Source organism: Sesamum indicum, linkage group LG5, assembly GCF_026168435.1.
Source record: "Sesamum indicum cultivar Baizhima isolate 11 linkage group LG5, ASM2616843v1, whole genome shotgun sequence".
Classification (NCBI taxonomy): Eukaryota; Viridiplantae; Streptophyta; class Magnoliopsida; order Lamiales; family Pedaliaceae; genus Sesamum; species Sesamum indicum.
This window is the reverse complement of record NC_142661.1, coordinates 19,672,917-19,691,822: the sequence shown is the minus strand read 5'-3', so window position 1 is coordinate 19,691,822 and position 18,906 is coordinate 19,672,917. Positions and strand designations below refer to the sequence as shown.

The 18,906-nt window shown below is 33.3% G+C and overlaps 2 protein-coding genes across 2 annotated transcripts; both read right to left on the bottom strand.

The window, feature by feature from the left end:
• Window positions 1-3,272: 3,272 nt before the first annotated feature.
• Window positions 3,273-7,021, bottom strand: LOC105161382 (cytokinin riboside 5'-monophosphate phosphoribohydrolase LOG3). The gene is made up of 7 exons (XM_011079045.3): window positions 6,586-7,021; window positions 5,791-5,888; window positions 5,582-5,612; window positions 4,738-4,837; window positions 3,977-4,047; window positions 3,724-3,867; window positions 3,273-3,621 (listed from the first exon to the last, which is right to left on the bottom strand). The coding sequence occupies exons 1-7, from the start codon at window positions 6,703-6,705 to the stop codon at window positions 3,526-3,528; spliced, it is 660 nt and encodes a 219-aa protein (XP_011077347.1). The 5' UTR covers window positions 6,706-7,021; the 3' UTR covers window positions 3,273-3,525.
• An 8,193-nt stretch (window positions 7,022-15,214) lies between these two features.
• LOC105161381 (29 kDa ribonucleoprotein A, chloroplastic) lies at window positions 15,215-17,960 on the bottom strand. The gene is made up of 5 exons (XM_011079044.3): window positions 17,510-17,960; window positions 16,856-16,957; window positions 16,364-16,666; window positions 15,747-15,851; window positions 15,215-15,487 (listed from the first exon to the last, which is right to left on the bottom strand). The coding sequence occupies exons 1-4, from the start codon at window positions 17,873-17,875 to the stop codon at window positions 15,789-15,791; spliced, it is 834 nt and encodes a 277-aa protein (XP_011077346.1). The 5' UTR covers window positions 17,876-17,960; the 3' UTR covers window positions 15,215-15,487; window positions 15,747-15,788.
• Window positions 17,961-18,906: the final 946 nt, after the last annotated feature.

Below are 18,906 nucleotides of genomic sequence, written 5' to 3'. Positions count from 1 at the left end.
TCTCCCATTTAATTTCAACTACATCTTAAAATAAGTTTTTTATTTTTTTAAATAATAATTTTATTTATACAATTAATCGCCTTATTATTATTTAGAATAGTTGTTTAAGACTCACATTATGATATTATGTATTTTATGGATAATAATAAATTTAAATCAGATTTATATATTTTCAATTCTTATTTAAAACATGGTTTTCAATGTGTGAAAATGCACATTACAAGTTAGGATGAAGAGGATGTAAATCCAATTTTGTATTGTATTTTATGTACTTTGATTTTTAGCCATTTTATTTTTAAGGATACTAAATATGTCATATATTTTTTTAATTTGCAATTTTGGTTTTTAAATTATTGAAATTTGCAAATATTTATAAAACAAAAGTACTCGCCCTGCGCGTCCTTTTTTACGAATCATTAATTTTTTATTGGGGTTCAATTTATTTTAATAAATTATGTATAATTTTTTTAAAAAATAAACCTCATGCTGACACCCCTTGTAGTGGCTGATGGTCTTATAAATATTACATTCATATGCAAAACATTATATGTTAATAATTATTTAAGTATTAAATTCGTAAAATATTGAAAATAGCATGAATTTAATTGCAACAAAAAATTAAACTGCAAAAGCCCAGTGAGCCCACTCTATGCTGACAGCTACAAGACAACAAACGGGCTGAGGAGGTTGACTCTAGAAGTCCAGGGGAAGCACGTGTCAGGAGATGAGTGGAGAATGACGTATGGTGTTTGCCCAACCGCTGACTGCTTTGCCGGTCTGCGGAATCTTTGCCGTTTTTGTTACTGAGAAGAAGGATACAGTCGTCGGGGTACGTTCGTAAATTCGCCTTGGTAATTTCTCCAAATATTGGAAAAATGTTGAAATCGTGAGGATAAAAAATTAAACATAAATTTAATGAAATTTAGCGGTGGAAAAATTATACCATTTATATAAAGTGGCTTCATGTATAATTTATTTATCAGTTAAATATTAAGGTACTCAATGGGGTGAGAGTCCTCCAAAAAGTCCCATGAACCTTTTCCTGAAATAAGTCCCAAGGAAATTAGAACTCAAAAGAAGAATTGGTCTCTTGGAAGCTCAGGGGGCCCAACATCACCTTGGTTGCCAGCAAAACACTTGTCTAGGTTAGCAGATATTGTTCGAGAAAAACCTAACACAGAGATCCGGGAAGATGAACTCCTGAAGAAGTGGGAGTCTTATTCTGCCAAGGACTTTCAATAAAATCGGACTTTCTTTAGATTTCTCAAATCAACAAATCAGAAATTCAAGGAAATTTATCTACTGGCAACTACCTTCCCAACTCCCTAGGTAGGGAACCAGACTCCTATACTACTGTGGGACTTCGACTATAAATTCAAGTTTTGGCTCCTCATGCAAGGGGATGATTTTTTTTTTAGCATACATAAACAATTTATGCCATATATACTTATTTTTACTCATTCTTATAACACAACTTGCTATCTTATTTTTGTGCTTTCCCTTTCCAACATTAATTTTTTTAATATTACATATTGAGTTGGGCATTGAAATATTAATTTTTTTTTGTAAGTTTCCATCTTTAAACTTGCATCGAATTTGACCCACCAAGAAACTCAAATCCACAAACTGTTTTATCCATGAGCTTTTTACATGCATTAATAGAGCTTATAAGATATTCAATATCAATTTTGCTATTAATATGATAAAAAAGTTTGTTAAAATTTTATAAATAAATTAAGAATTCTGTACTTTTTCTAAATAATCTTAGAAGCTCAATTAAAAAAAATATTATTTAATATTTTAAAAAACTTATAGTTTCCTCAACCAACCTCAAAATTTGGAGTTTGAATTAAGACATAGGTTTAATAAATTACAGTCTTGGGAGGTCTCCAAGTGGATTTTTTCTTTCTTTTTTTTTTTTTAATAGAATGCAATTTGTTGCATCATTTAATATATTTAAATTTACAGTTAATTTAATACATTAATAATCTAAATCAATAAATACGAAATAAAATATAATACACTATTATAAAAATAAACATATATCATTGTAAAATTACAAGTTAATCGAAAAAGCAAATCCTGGTTGTAGATGTTTTGTTATTGTGGATGTGGGCATGCAAAGCCGAGGAGACCTACACATTGTGTAAAATGTCCTTATCAAATTTTGTGGCCCAACCTAATTATCAACCTCTCATTTCCGAAATGAATTTTCATTGTCATTTTAATGGGCCCCTTTTTCCTCTTTTAATTTTGGGTCTAAACAAAAATACGTTCAAGCCATTTTACAAAGACAGAAATGGTTGTCTGTTGTCTGCAAGAGAGAGAAAATTAGAGGAGAATAAGGTTGTAACTTGTAGGCTACATGATTTAAGAAGAGGAGAGGGCATTGATTAGACCTTTCAACAACCAAAATGCGCTTGTTTTATTCTGCTGGCAAGAACAAGATCACTACATTTTGATGATATGAAATGAAACTGAAATGCAGCAGCAGCAGCATGCATGGGACCATTCCTACCTATAATTTTGTCTTAAATTATACACCCCACACTCTTCTCATCTTGTCTCAATCATCTCTCTTCTGTTCATTCTCTCTCCCAGACAGACATCATCTTTCTCATCCACTATTTCTAGTTTTTAATAATTAACTTAGGCTCGCTAATCTTGAATTCTATATGTAATTCTGGTCTCAACGAAAAAATACCATCACGCAGCAATTAATTGTCTTTGAGGCTACAACCTTAGCTCTAGGCACCATGCTTTCATTGTGTAAAGCTAAAATTTCATGTCAACAAAGATCATCTATGGCGTTGGGGTCAATGTCCAAATTAAAGTTGGTCGAATCTCAACAGCAAACAATGCATTAGAGATGGAATGAGTTGAAACCACATGGTCCAGCTGGTTCTTACATTGCTGCAAATGTGGAACACATGAATGATGAAAGTAGGCAGATTCGCAAGTTAACCATTACCAACCAGATGCCCACCACTCTTCCATCTTCACCCAGAATCCTAAACCAGGAAACTCTGGACCATATAATTTGTTTGCTCATTCTTCAACGACAGGATTGTCTCTTAGAGAAACATGATGTACCCTACTACTTCCATTAATCACATCAAGTAATTATTACCAATCAGCAGCGTTAAGTACTCGAATACAATTCTTGTCGCTGTTAAATTTTTAATACCATTAGTGTTTTTTGTGTTTTCTTGTACTGGCAGAAGCATAATTTCGTATACGTTTGAGAAGAGATCAAGAAGAACAAAACATCATAGGACAAAACTAGTAAAGTTGATATTAGCTTGGGAATTACATAATAGATTTTACTAGTTATATTACAAATTGCAACTCGAACTAAATTTCCATGTGAAGGGAAATTAATAGGTAAGTCTCATATAAAGAGAGGTCATTTCCAGATAGAAATTTACAAAAAGATTTCCCCCACAACAAAAATTTTAAAAATCCCAAGTTAGCTTAATTCTTGCAATGCCAATGATATCCCTCTATGCTGCAGACTCCATTTTTTCACCTGGAAATATCGTACTTCTGGGAGTAACCGAGCTGCTGCTCCATCTCCCAGCTCAGCTTCGGAGCAACTCGTTCATGGCGTGGTACATATTCCTACAAATTACAGACATTTATGTAAACAATAAAACCTTAATGTACCATGACAAGTGGAAACAATTTCATTAGCTGCTTTCATTCAGCTCAACAATTGATCACCTCTAATTTCTTGACCAGCTCCGTTGCTGTAGGAGCAGAGACGATAATGTGGCGAGCGTTCGGACTAATGAAACCTTCCTCTACAGCTTTGTCAATGAACGAGAGCAACGAGTTATAGTATCCGTCCACGTTCAGCAGCCCTACCTGCAAAAACGCCACATAGTCGTTTTAAGTCACTATCTTTTAGTGCAAAAGGGTCTCCCAATCGTTAGATGGAGTAACATTCTTGAGCTACAGATCAAGAAAGGTATACCGGTTTATCATGGATGCCGAGTTGAGCCCAGGTTATGACTTCAAGCAATTCCTCCAGAGTTCCATAACCTCCTGTATGCATTAAACTCGACATGGTTACTTAAAAGTTTGAATTATTTGATCAGTGATTGTGACAGGGACAAACAGGCCTTCAATTTTCACATAAATTGTGGGACACATTAATGTTCTTGTCTGAGTAAAGAGTTGGATGATGGTTGGAGAATAATCATTAATGGCTTAGTGCATCTCTGCTCAGCTGGAACAGGCATGTTTGTTTCACATTAGGAGAATCAGATGGCCCCAGACAGTCCTTCTACATTTCCCAAAACTGGCATTCATTTTTCTCATCTTTTAGTAAAAATAAGAGGCATTAATCATTATCCTCTGCAAGCCTATCAGTAATGATTTCTCTTATACAAACAGGGTAGAACGGTAGTGTACTTGAGTATTTATTCACTCTGTGAAATGGTAGACTTGCACAGGAACTAGAATTTATTACAATGGGTTTCTTGCAAAGTTAGTACAAGAAAAATTGATTTTATACTGTTTGCTTCCTTTTGAATTTATCAAAAAAGTATGCTATTGAAACTGACAGAGCATCAAGAAAGAAATGATGCAGCACTGAGAATGAGACTGTGAACTCTGAGTTGGAGAGAGGGGCAAAAATATGAGATAGTGAAAGAACTAAAGCATCAGTTTGGTTAGGTTGACTTGGAATATTTGGCAAAAAATGTACTGATTGGGGCAGGGGTTTACACCAACCTGGTAAGGCAATAAAAGCATCTGAATGCTTAGCCATCTCGGCTTTCCTTTGATGCATATCTGCAACTGCTTTCACTTCCCCTACTGTTTCACCAGTTAACTGCAAAAGGGGTACACAGCATTCCATAAAGCAAGAAAATGTTGATAAAAGCTAAAAATGGGGGCAAAAGTTTTCATGATGTTTTAAGTGTTGTGCAGTGAAGCAATGATGGTGTTTGCAGGAAAAAACATTGGGCTAATGCAAGAAATTTCAGAGTCAGCAACTCCAGAAGCAAGTAGTGGTTGATGCAGTACAAGATGAAAATGTATGCATGGACCAACTTAAGGAATTTAAATCAGGGAAAAGGCCAAGATCGAAAAATACAAGCGATAATAACAATGGTTAGAGCTAAGGAAACAGAAATGGCAAAATCAGAGAAAAATGTTGTAGTCCAAAAATGACAACATTTTTGGTGAAAAACCAGATACCTAAGTGAGTCTATTCTGTGGATAAGGCTAGCAAGGACCAAGCAGGAAACAGGGAGGACGTTCACTTTGTCAGAATCAGTGAGCAGAAACAAAGAACAGAAGAGAAATGAATTCAATCACATTTTTTAACTTAGAAAATAAAAATTTAGAGCCAAGAAAAGGTTAAGAAGGGAGAAGATAGTTAAAAAAGAAAGGGAAAATGAAAGCAAACAAGAAAGAAACCAACCAAGAATATACCACAAGAACTACTGTGACTGCGGCCATGGAAAGAAAAAGAGGAAAACAATTGCAATATACTACTTTAGTGGGGTTTTTACAGTTAAATTATTCATCAAGAAGAAAAGGGTCAAGACTTTTTTAACCATAGCAGACATACCTCTCGAGGCATGAGTGTCTTGGGAATCACCCTGCAAGGGGACAATAACATGACAAAAAGATCAGTTTTAGTAAAGTGTTTAAGCAAAACATGTCATAACAACAGTAAACTCAATTTATTTAACAGCTCCCATTTGCTATTTCTCACACCTTTTTGAGGCCAATATTCAAGGATATGGATTACAATATGTAAGATAAAAAGAAGCTCACCCAATTACATGCCGACCACCATCATGAACAGCTTGTGAAACCAATCCCATCAGGCCTATGCTGCCTCCTCCATAGACCAAATCAATGTTCCTAGAAACCTTAAGAAACACAAACACACATTGGGTTAAAGTTCCAATGCTCTGAGCAAAATGAAGGCTTTTCAAGTGGCCTCATATGGGTTTAACTTTAACATATCTATGTGAGCAGCTAGCCTCCCTTTTAATGTTGTTAAGGAGGAGAAGTTTAATACACAAAGAAGATTTTTCCATAGCTATATGCAGATAAAACAGTGGGAGTACTTGTAGTACATTCAGATAATATGTTCTTATCCATTTGAGGATGAGAAGAAGTATTCATTGCAAGCATTTGAGAGAGGCCTGTGATGAAAGCAACAGGACGTGTTTTATAGTACAAGATACAAACCAAAGATTAATGACAAAAAACCAAGTAAGATCTTCATCTTTTTCCATCTCCATGTACAAGAAGGAACCCAAAAGTTGTTGAGCTTTTAGTAATTTGGACTCTCCACACACACAGATAATAGCTTTCTGCTTGAAAGCCTTTGAGAAACAACACATTTGCATGAGAACGCATAAACGAAAAACAATCAGGCCAACAGCAAAGCTACAACCTGAAAACTCTTAATGCAAGAATGAAAAACGGAGACATGGGTTTACTCAACCAGGACAACAAGTTCTTGCAAGAACCCATATAAGAGATGCCAAGACAAGAATTTGATTGGTTTATGAACAGCCCATGTGGAAAACAAAGCTGAAAAAAGACAAGTAGTAGTACCAAAACGTTGCCGAGTTGAACAGCAGCTTCTTGGTAGCTACTCTTCTTGCCTTGGCTACTCCCACAGAAGACACAAATCCTCTTGAATTTCGATGCTTTCACTTCACTCTCTTTCTCCATTTTTGTTCAAATATCTCTCTGCCTCACCCTCTGCTTGGTTTTTATATATTTGTCTTTTTTATCTCTTGATATATGTGACGACTTAGAAGAAAAGAAGAATCTTGCTTCTAATCCCCTTCTTGCCCTGTATATACACCTTCACCCTAAGCTATTATGTATTCATATACTGCCTAGTGCCTACCTCTGCACATAACATACATACATACACTACCAAATAACTTGAGAGAGAGAGAGAGAGAGAGAGAGAGAGAAAATTTGTGCTATCAAGGGATACAAAGCATCAACTGGAATCCTTTTGCTTCACCACTCTTGGCCCTGCCCCAAAAACATTGGGTTGGATTTTACATATATAATAACGGCATTCCCACGTGTTACAAAAGAATTGCCTACGGGCACGTGTGGACCACCTCTAAATTTTAACTCCATCCAACTTAAATTAATAATACACTTGTCCTGTAAATTGAAATAGCCCTCAAGATTATATAATTAATTAAATTTTATTGATTTAGTTACTGTGTTGTATCCTCCAGATCTTCTCAGTGCACCATCAATCATCACCACAAACTTTTGTACCTTTTTCTGGGCTAAGCGCAAATAGTTGATACTATTCCAAACTTTAGGCTTACATGCAATTTTACCATTTAAAAGATGTAAATCTTACATAATTTTGCAACTTCTTAAATTGCATTTCTCTCCTCATCTAACTTATCAAATTAAATAAAATTTATTGAGTAAATTGAGCAAGAAGAATTATAAACTTTCAGCCATATGATATTTTTTATATTTTATAAGGATTAATTTAACTTCTTATTTTCTTGAAAACGAGAAGTTAGTATTAGTGTACTATAAAAAAAAAAAAGAATTATTCTGTAAATTATAAATGACTACAGCTCACAGCAAATCAATACTACATACCACGGTCATACAACACTACTGTAAAAATTTAAATTTTGACCACGATTAACCAACAATCACTATGATTTTAACTATGTCAAAACATTCATCATGGTTCTGGTTAACATTTTGATTTCGCCTGAAACAACAATGGACCGTTGCATAGTCGTAATTAATTAATATTCTCCATAATTTTTTACTTTTAATTATAGTAATTAACCATGAAAAAAATCATATTTTTCCTTACCGTGGAAACTTAATGAAAAGGAAGAAATGAGTTTGATGTATTTAGAATTGTTTACGTGTTCATTTTAAATGTGGAAAAAGTAGTTCTACTTTCTAAAGCATGTATTTAATTGGTCACTAACCAGCTATTATTATTAATTACTTACATGTAATAACTACTAATGTAAAATAGAGAGAAACAGACAGACAGACAGACAGAGAGAGAGAGAGAGGTCAATTTCATATGACTTAATTAATTCTATATTACCTACTTTTTGTTTATAACTTTTTTCACTTTTGGAACAAGTGATTTATTTTTTTTCATTAAGACTTGAAACATTTGAGAATATTAGATAAGATTTATTAGGAAGTGGAGCTTTGCCAAACTCTATTTAAGACGTGCTATCATAAGTTGTATATCACTTAAATAAGCATAGCCAAACACTCCCCTAATTAACTTCAATTAAGCTTCCCCTAATGCTATCCATTCAATTCTCACACCCTGCCACAAATTCTAACTCCCATCATACTTGAATTAATTATATAATAAATAAATATATTATATTTGTTACGTGGTTGATTCGATATGATCATATTTGTTTTGAATAAAAAATTTTATCTTAGACTCGTTTCTTGTAAATAAGATCATATGTTTGACGAGGGACCGTATATATCTTTTGAATATATATAATTAGGTTGAGAAGCATAGGTGGAAAAATTTTATTCGAATTAGATTCTAAATCAATCGTAATGGTTGATCACTTTCTTAAATTATACACCAATTATGTGATAAACGTATTGTACTTATCATATAATTAATTCAAATTCAATCAAACTTGATCAAAATTAGAGTTTTGGAGACATAGGTATAGGTCGTAGTAAGTATAATAAGGTAATTATTGGACAGGAAAAGTGCATAGGTAGAGAGAGCTCATAAAACTGACAAATTCCTGAACGTTGATCACTTTATCTTGATCATTTGTGTGCTATCCTCAGCTAGGTCGGGTACGCCTAACCTCATCCATCATTATTCCACGTACTTACTTTTGATAAATATTTTGATAATTAATTATAAAACTGTAAAGTGTATAAAATGTTGGTGATTTCAATTTTGTATTTTAATGGTCACACATATTAAATAAGTATTAAAATTTTAATAATAAGTTGAAAACTTAGATCGTGCATCAACTATAAAATTAGCGTTAATATTCTTATCTTTTATCAGAAATTTTAAAAATTTATATTACACTAAGATCGAAACATCTTATAAACTGCAAAAACAAACTACGAGCTCATAAATATTTCAACCCAACATCTTCTAACTATGGACATACATCATTATGAATTTTGGTGGGGAAGAAACTACCAAAACCCATGTAGACATGATCTACCCAACCTTAAATCGATACATACTATTCTTAACTACATGGATCATTGCAGCATGCCTCCCACTGCTGTAAGAATTGCCCATACTGCCACACTTGCACCTTCATAACTCCATTTATAGATCAAACACTTGTACACTAATTGATTGGGGATGAAAATATGTATAATTCAAGGACATTATCGGAGTTTTAATTTGAGAGAGAGCCATCCCAAAATACTATCTGGTTATCTAAAAATTATAAAATAAAAATTAACAATCATTTAATAAATTCGTCATCATCATGACGACCCATGTAAGAAGGCAAGGGAGCAGAAATTCTGACCGCTCCCCTTTGCTAATTTAGTTGAGAAACAGGCATTGGGATTTTGGATTGTAATAAAACGTGTCGGTAATGGTAATGGAATTGGCACTTTACGGCCTGAAAACTTGAAAAGATTAGCGCCTTTCCATCTGTACTGTGAAAGCTTAAAATGGACAGAGTGAGATGGGCTTCTTTTTTTCTGTTTTTATATATTTGCATGCGTGTTCATATATTTTACATTAGAATATGTACTATATATATATATAAACAAAAATATATTATTATTAATAATTAGTATGGGCATGTCAGTATATATATGTGTGTGTGTGTAAAATGCAAAGGAATTCGGATGTGTTTTTTTTTTTTTAACAATATATATAGAGCAGTGTGCAAACTAAAAATTGATGTTCATGTCCCCCTCTAACTCTATTCTATGTGTTGTATAACTTGGATGAAACATTTTATTACCTGAGCAATCATGCTTGTCCCCCCCACCCCCCCTTTTCCCATACCATATATATTTGCATTTTTCCATTTAGTTTTTCAGAAATTTCCTATTTAATTCTTTGTGAAATAATTAATTTTGGAGTTATTTAGGATTCAAAAATAAGAATTTATATATTTGATGCATGCAGTGAATGGAGCAGTGGTTGGGTGGTTAGTGTACCATATTTGGCAAGGAGTAGTGCAGATTCAAAAATTGAAATGGGTTTGCTTGCACTGAGATAACAAATTTTGTAATGTGTTATCCCATATTCAATTAATCTGCCTGCACGCTTTTAAACTCGTATATATTTTTGCATCCATTCACCATTCTTACTTTATTCATAATTACTGCTTTAATTATGTGGTCTATACCTCCTGTGTTTATATGTATATAATAAATGATGCACCTCTATCAACCAATCTTCACTTCTCTGCAACAAATATTGTTCCCCTCCCCTCTCATATTTATATTTCTCATTTGGCTTTTAGATGTGTCAACTATTTCCTTCAAGAAATTAATTATTAGTTAAGAATTGATCGTTATGTCGCTTTAGTATTTAATTCATATATATATATATGTATATATATTTGTAAAAAACACAACTTCATTATTTCAGTAGTTACTAAATGCTCGAATTTATAAAATTTCGGGTCATGAGATATAAACCTAAAAGAAATGAGTAAATATTGACAAAAATTCCTACCGTACCATTGGTTGGATCTGTAGAAAAAGAAATGAGTAAATATTGACAAAAATTCCTACCATACCAATAGGTTGGATTTGTAGAGGTTGCGGCTATAGCCTATAAGGTACGAGGTTAGGACCTAAAAAGTTTCATCCTCAAAATTCTTTTTATACTGTGGTACGCATCATAAAAGAAAATAAGAGTTTCTCAAAGTAGGCAAATTCATAATAATCTAAATTGTTGTCTACATTCTCATCCCCAGTGCACATATAATTTCGACTAAACAATTAATTCGTTATAAATAACATCACACACAACATCAACAACATGAAACAACATTATTAATTATTGTCCAAGGAAAGATAAGTTTAGACTCAAAATTAGCAAAAGCTCGACAGCAACACATTCACTCACTCACTCACTCTCGCTCCACAAAGAACAAAGAGACGTGAGATGACACTCTACCACTATCTATCAAAAAAGTGGCAAAAACTTCGCCCTTTATGATTAGCAGCATAATCGCATTGGGGTTTGCTGTCTACTTCTTATTGGCTGACATTCTTGCATAATAGTGTGGAAGCCCTCTTAGGACAGATGGCGGCCAATGGGGTTGCAGGATGCTGCTGATGAGTGATGGCTTTGTCACCAATTATGTTTCTTCATCAAATTACCTGTGACTCGCACGAACCCTTGTCCCCAACCGTGGCTCGACACGTATAGGCTCAGGCAACACCAATGTCGTGGGTCCCACTCTTCTTGATCTGGTCCCATAAAGTTCCAACACAAGTATCATCACCTGCTTGTCGCACAAAACAGAGATGTGTGCTATGCTTGCTTAATTTGGAGGGGAAGTTGCATTTCTACTTTTGTTGTTCAACTTACTAAATTTGGAGTGTGGGGAAAACTTTGGTTTATCTTGGGCTTAGGTTCTCTTTTTACACACACGCAACTCAAGCACGCATATATATTTAAACATAAAACCGTATTTTGGGCTTGGATTTTTATTTTTTCCGCCAACACTCAACTCATGTAGATACAGATTCAAACACAAGATTATTCACTAAAAATCTTGAGCTCGAATCATTAGATTGTCCCCTAAAAATGCATCTTGTACTTGGATTTTTTCTATACTTTTTTTGCTATATATATTACTTAGGTTCAAAATTTGAATAAAGGACGCTTCAAATTACATTGCATGCATTGACCTTGATTTGAAATTTATTTTGGGATTCCTTTGAACTAAATTAAAAATATTTGTTTTATATGATGCATGTTATATATTTGCAATTTCTATATATATATATATATTATAATTCCCTTCTTGTGAGGTTCATTGGCAGGGATATTGACTTGAAGATATGGAGAGAGGTAGATTTGTGGAGGACGGTAGTGTCATGTCTGTCTCCGAAATGTAATGTTGTATTATTACATAGGATAAAAGGTTGTGTGTGGTTTTGTGTGTTTGGCTGAGTCAATATGTCACTCAGATTGGCTCCAAATTGTGTTTGCTTCTTCTTTCTTCTCCCTCTTGGATTTGTAAATTGTACAGGTGGAGACAGACGGCATTGGTGTGTGTGGTTGATCATCAAAGTATAGTGTATCCATTGTGTGTGTGTGTGTGTGTAGCCATGCATGCACATTTGCTGTTTCTTTCTAAGTGTTAGAATTAGCAGATATAGAAAGTGGTTTAATGTTAAGCACCTTGACTTGAGAAGCAAATTAAACAATCAAACCTCATGATATGGAGAATGTAACATCAGTTGGTGGAGTGGAAAACAAGTATATATGGCCATGGGCAGACACTCAGACATTATGAATTCGCAAGGTTCCCAACAATGGGCTTTCTTGGGATTTCCATCTTCCATTGCCCCTTTCCTCATTCTCCATAATAATAATAATGAAGAATTATTTTTTTTACATTCCTCACTTATCATTTATTTATATATGATTTTTAAAAGATTAAATACCTACCTATTAAAAATCTCAACATCATTTACACAAATTATCTCTATCTTTTTAGAGAATTGCACATACACTTCTAGAAAATGTTAATATCATTAAACAAATTACCTTTGTTTTTTGGATGTTATAGATGATTTCCATAATTATGCATAAAATAAGAGTTGTTTGTGTATAGATCAAGGGATGTAAATGTAATTATTCCTAAATAATAATATAAATGTATTTTGGTGAATTTTTTTTTAAATTCGACGTTTCATTTTCTGAAAAAACTAATCATAGAAATTGTTGCATTTATTTTGCCTTATTTTTGTTCTTCCTAATTTATATTTGTTTTATTTTTTGCTATTGTGCAAATTTTTAGTTATTTAGGAGCTAAAGTAATATATAGCGAGTATTGAAAAAATAGTCCAGGACCAAATTCGGTAGGCCCAAGCTCACTACCCCAACCCACCACCTCGAAGGTCTGACCCGATCTACCCATTACTTGACCCGGTTCCTATTTTTAGATGACTGAAACCCTTCGCATTCTTATTCTTTTTCCTTGGCCGAATTTATTAACCCTTCTCGTATTCTTTCCTCTTTCTCGATTTTTTGCGCCATCTTCAATGTCTTTTCTCTATTTATTCACTATCTTTGGGAAGAAAAAGAAGAGAGAAACAAGTGAAGAAAAAATAAAAGAGATCGGTAAACCTGAGCCGAAATGATTTACGGTTGCTCTTTTTCTCACTGTTCCTATTAATTTATAATTGTTGTTATATTGGTTTGTACTCTACTGTAATAATTGTATTTTTTTGTAGGCTCACTGCAGGGATAAATTCCCAACAGCGAGCACACTTAATTTTGTGGAAAAATAATTTTTAGGATAATTGCACTCACTTCCCTTAAGGTTTAGTGTAATTACACGTAAACTCCCTATAATTTAAAAATTACATTTAGTACCCTAGAGGTTTACTTTCGTCTAACAGATAGAACTTTTTGTTAGTCAAAATTTATTAAATTTGTTGATATTATTAAAGAAAAAATGAATAAAAATTGACATTTATTCTGGATTGACTTATTACCGAACTATTACAGGTCAAATAATTTTTTTATGACTAAACTATCTTTGTGACCGTGAAGATATACATCCTCACATGCATTAATGTGTAAAGATATATAAGAATAATTTGGTCATAAAAAATATTCATTTGACCTGCAATAAATGAAAAATAAATCAATCGAGGGTAAATATGAATTTTATCCCCATTTTTATACTAATATTAACAAATTTGGTGAACTTTAATTAACGAATGGACTTATTTATTAGATGCAACGGAAGTACCGTATGCAATTGTTTAAACTACAAAAATTTACATGTCATTACACCAAATTTTAGAATAATAAAATACAATTAGGGACACTTTTGGCCGTCACTTAGACGAGTACTTTGGGTGAAAAGTGCCTTAATGTAGCATACTAAGAATTACATTTTTCAGGGTGAAGATTGCAATATATTTTTTTACTCGGGGTGGTAAGTAACCTTTTGATTTGTTTTCAGGTACAATGTGTAATTTAACCTCGACAAACTGGTTAAAGTTAGTTCAATTAACGTTGTTTGTTTATTGACAAGGTTTCCATCGGCAAACTTATGTTTTACCCATCCTATCCAGGGTCCAGGCCTCCTCAAGAATATGCTTTTCACTTAGAACATACGGAGTGTTTGTATGAGTTTAAAAACAAAATACTTTTAAGTTTTTTGCTTTAAAAAAGTACTTTTGAAATGTCTCGAATGCTAGTTTCTGCTTTTAAAACTGCTAAGGAGCTTCTAGCTGTTTTGTTTTTTTCTGTAAATAAATTTTACTTTATTTTTTTATTACTATACCCTCATTACAGTAATCTTAATTCAACTTTATCATTTTTAATTTATTTTTAGAATTTCATATTTAAAGTTAATATCGAAATTTTTAAACAATTGCAATAATTTAACAATAATCAAAGTTACACTTTATTTTATAATTTTTATATTTTTTTGCTATGTTATCGAATTATATCATTCTTTTATCATTAAAAAATATGAATTAACTGGCTATGATTAATTAACAATTTCTTTCTTCTTTTTTTTTTTTTTTTTGCATTCGTGCAAGTTTAATTATTGTGTATAAATCAACATTATATTACTTAACTTGTGGGAGCTTTATTAAATTAAACATTCATTTTTTTCTATTAATATATCAATATAAATAAATAAAAAAATATATTAATCAAAATAAAATTTATTATTTTTTAAAAAAAATTATTATTGACAAACAACAAATGCAAATATACGTAAAAATATCTTTTAAACAAATGGGGGCAAAATAATTTTTTTAAGCAATTAAGTTTGTTTTAGAAGTAATTCTTTCCAAACAATACTCAATTTAGCTTTTGACTGTTTTTAATCACTTTTAATTCTGCTACAATTTTAATTTTTTTCTATGAAAATCACTTTTCTAATGGCAGAAGTTTTCAATAACACTCCCTTAGTATATGACAGTTAGCTGCTTATCCATCATTTCACAACTGCACAATATTTCACACTGCAAAGCTCAATAATCCAAAAAACTAATATTCTTCCAAATGGGGTATTACAGAATTTCAATTTTCAGATAAACATTCGGAGCATACATTGCAAAGTTCATACACTTCCACAACAGGAGTTTTAGCATGGATGAAAGGAATCAAATCCATGGTCTAGTCCAGACGCGAGCATCAAAATGCAGAGTTGCAGCAAGTGCAAGGTGGAAGGTGCAAGTTCTTCCATCTCATATCAAGGATCGCCTCACAGCTCACAGGGCCGTTTATGCTGTAACTCTTGATATATCTCTGATATACAAAACAAATTTGAAGTGAAACACGCATTTAATTGAGACATACAAGGTCAAACAGTCGAGGTAAGTGGGAGCACCAAACATATTAATTAAAACTCAAATTTGCAGTAGAAAATGTTGATCCATAGCATACGGATAGGGTAATTGCTTCATATGCATAATGTACCAATCAACATCAACTTAAGAGAGTAATCCTCGAGGAAATATCACATGTCACAGCTGCTAATCCAGCAACCATTGAGTTAGAAATATACCCTGAATATATGCCATTTGGAAGATCTTGACAGATTCAGTCATTAATATTCACGCCTTGGACGGGCCTCAGCAGGGCTAACTCGAATAGGTCTGCCGTTAAGGTCCTACACCAAGAAATTTCAATGAGATTGGAAATACTTCATAGACACTGAAGGAACCAGCACTACAGATACAAGTCCAAGTTAAATAATAAAAATAAAAAAACAAATAAAAAATCCAGGAGAAAAAGTCATTGAAGATGTGCAATGAATTTGAAGACTTTTCTTTTCAAGAATCGGGTGTTTATTGGTTAAATAAAATACAGTTGATTTTAAGTTAAAAGTTTTTCATCTTACTTTTAGCGCTAGAAGATGGAGTGAATGAAGGACTCTACTATGATAAACTATCCAAGCTCAAATTTCATTCATCACTGCAAATGACATCATTGTCGAACAAGATTCTGAATCATAAAAGCTAGTAGCAGTAAGAAACAAACATAGGCAAAAGACTAAGATAATGCTCAAGTCTCAGGATTAAACCAAAACATGTGAACATAACAAACCAACAGTCTACACGACACACACACACACACATTCACCAACAAATATGAGTATGAGCATCACAACATGATACTTACAACACCATCCAATGATTCAATGGCATTGTTGACCTCTTCAGCACAACTGTATGTTACAAAACCAAAACCCCTCGATCTACCACTTTCCCTGTCATAAACCACCCTTGCTTCCTTAACATTTCCTTGCTCACTAAACAAGGTCTCAAGTGCAAGATTGTCAACCCCCCAGGCGAGGTTACCCACATAAACTCTGTTGGTGTTATCCGAATTTGTCCCTCCTCTGGGTCCTCCTCGGAATGGAGAATTTTCCCGCTTAGAAGGAGGTGGCCCAGAATTTACCCTTAAAACTCTGCCCTCGAGTTCCTGCAAATGATCATAAACTTCAGCACATTGAGTTCCAATGGCCTAACAAATTAAGCTAGGAAAAATTGGTGCACAACATACAGAAATCTTGAGAAAATATAAACCCAAATCAGTAACATGACATCCTCAGTGAAGTGTTGCTTTAGAAACTTAGTTAACTTATATGCCTAAGAGAGTGATGGAGCTTACATATCCATTGAACTTTTCGGCAGCAGCTTCCACTTCCTCGATTGTAGACATAGTCACGAAACCAAAGCCTCTACTTCGTCCTGACATCTTGTCATAGATAACCTGCAAAAGTTTCATAGCTCAGCAAGCCAAAAATTTATATCGTTTTTATATCAAACCTTCTCAGATTGACTGCTCAAGCACAAGCTTTGAAAGTACAAAAGCCGAGATAATATCCGAATTTTATTTAAAAGAAATACTTTCCAGATAGCCAAATGACCATCAGAATGAATTGTATTAAAACTTAGCTTGAAGAAGCACGGAAATGTGTAAATCCATGCACATTCATGAAGGTTGGTCATTGCATACCATGCAAGCATAAGCTCCAAAACTGATAGTCAGTACATTTTGAGCACAAATGCAGAAGAATATATAGATATATAGTTATACGCAAATGCAGTGTAAGACCATCATCCCTTCCCGATTTCAAGAATCCAATCCATAAAACTAAGGAACACCGACAGCATGAAAAAAGTAGTGAACTCAGACTCACCAAAAAATGAAACAAGAAAACGTAAAGGAACCCTTTTCTCTTCCATTAGTAGAAGCTCAGATAATTCCACAAAACCAAGAAAGAAAGTAAATACTTGGGAAGTAGCCAAACATTGAAATTACCTCAACCATCTGAACATTTCCGGCTTGTTCAAACAGTCCAGCAAGCCCAGCACTGTCAACACTAAAAGGCAAATTCCCAACAAAAAGTTTTAAGTCGGGCGAGAAACGCGGCTCCTCAGAGCCAGAAAAATCGAGGCTTTCGTCTTCCACCTCTTCATCCAACTCAGATGAAACCGCAACGTTGCTGACGAACCTGGATGTGCGGTGTGCATAAGTATTGACAGTGGAAAGCGGAAGGACGAGTTTAGGCAGAGGTTTGAGAGAAGAGGGAGTGAAGAGAGAAGCAGAGGAAGCGGAGGAGGAGGAAGAATGGTGGAGGGAGAGGGTTTGAGGAGTGAGGGAGAGGAAATGGAGTGAAGCAGCCATTGCTACGGTGTGTAGAGGATAAGGCCTTTGAGTTTGAAGGTCTCTCTCTTCTTGAAATGGGGTTTCGGAGAAGAGTTTAATAGACGGAAGAGATATTTGTGGACGGACACAGATACTTGAGCCCTATGGATAAGGCATTAAGGGCATGTTTGGTGTCCCCAATTGAAAATAATATAATAGTATATATATTTTACCATTTTATTGGATAAAATAAAAAGTTTAAGTTTTACAAAATAAAAAGAAATAAATTCGGTACCGTATAATCATACGATAATAAAATATCTCAAAAATGATATTCAACTAATGTTTGTTTAATCCTGAAAAACAAGTCTTACCAACTTCTCATTTAATAAAATTCTTAGTCACGTTAATTTGATTTGATCGAATTAATTATATAATATGTCGTGATCAATTCAAAATTAATTAGATTTGATCTGAATTAAAGTGTGCTTGACGACTATATTTAATAAAAATAACTGCGACTTGTTAAATTGATAAAATTAGACGTTTATATCCATTTTGTGACAGAATTAAAATAAAAATACCTCTTGATTTAACCTCTCCAAAAAATTCCTTATTTTGGAAAGGACCAACCAGACGTGGATGAAAAAATCTTACAACATAGCTGGACTGCTAGCCACTAGGTGGTCTTAGCAACAACAAGGACAAAGTAAATACCAGCCATACACAAAAATATGGGTAAACTGAGGATTTCATTTCATGCTTCAACACTGTATGAATGTTAGACCATAAAATAAAGGAATAAATTACGACGAACTATCTTTTAATTTTTCATAATTAAAAATATTTTTTTATTATTTAAAAAATTATAGATATCTATTTAAAATTAATAGTTGTCTAAAAAATACTTCTTGGGGCAGCCCATTATAAGAGTATATTTGTTAGACGATTGTTAATTTTAAGGGATATTTGTAATATTTTAAACATAAAGAAGATATTGTAATTATGACAAATCTTATGAGAGCTTGTTGTAATTTATTCCCAAAATAAAATAAGATAGTTGTTGGGAT

What these genes read in the sequence shown, in the direction of transcription:
- LOC105161381 (XM_011079044.3), bottom strand. Translation starts at nt 17,875, where the DNA reads ATGGCTGCTTCACTCCATTTCCTCTCCCTCACTCCTCAAACCCTCTCC. An exon ending in CCGAAAAGTTCAATGGATAT is followed by an intron (nt 16,667 to 16,855) that starts GTAAGCTCCATC and finishes GATCATTTGCAG; the next exon opens with GAACTCGAGGGCAGAGTTTT. An exon ending in TTGAATCATTGGATGGTGTT is followed by an intron (nt 15,852 to 16,363) that starts GTAAGTATCATG and finishes TTCTTGGTGTAG; the next exon opens with GACCTTAACGGCAGACCTAT.
- LOC105161382 (XM_011079045.3), bottom strand. Translation starts at nt 6,705, where the DNA reads ATGGAGAAAGAGAGTGAAGTGAAAGCATCGAAATTCAAGAGGATTTGT. An exon ending in TTCAACTCGGCAACGTTTTG is followed by an intron (nt 5,889 to 6,585) that starts GTACTACTACTT and finishes GTGTTTCTTAAG; the next exon opens with GTTTCTAGGAACATTGATTT. An exon ending in TGCTTTTATTGCCTTACCAG is followed by an intron (nt 4,048 to 4,737) that starts GTTGGTGTAAAC and finishes TAATGCATACAG; the next exon opens with GAGGTTATGGAACTCTGGAG.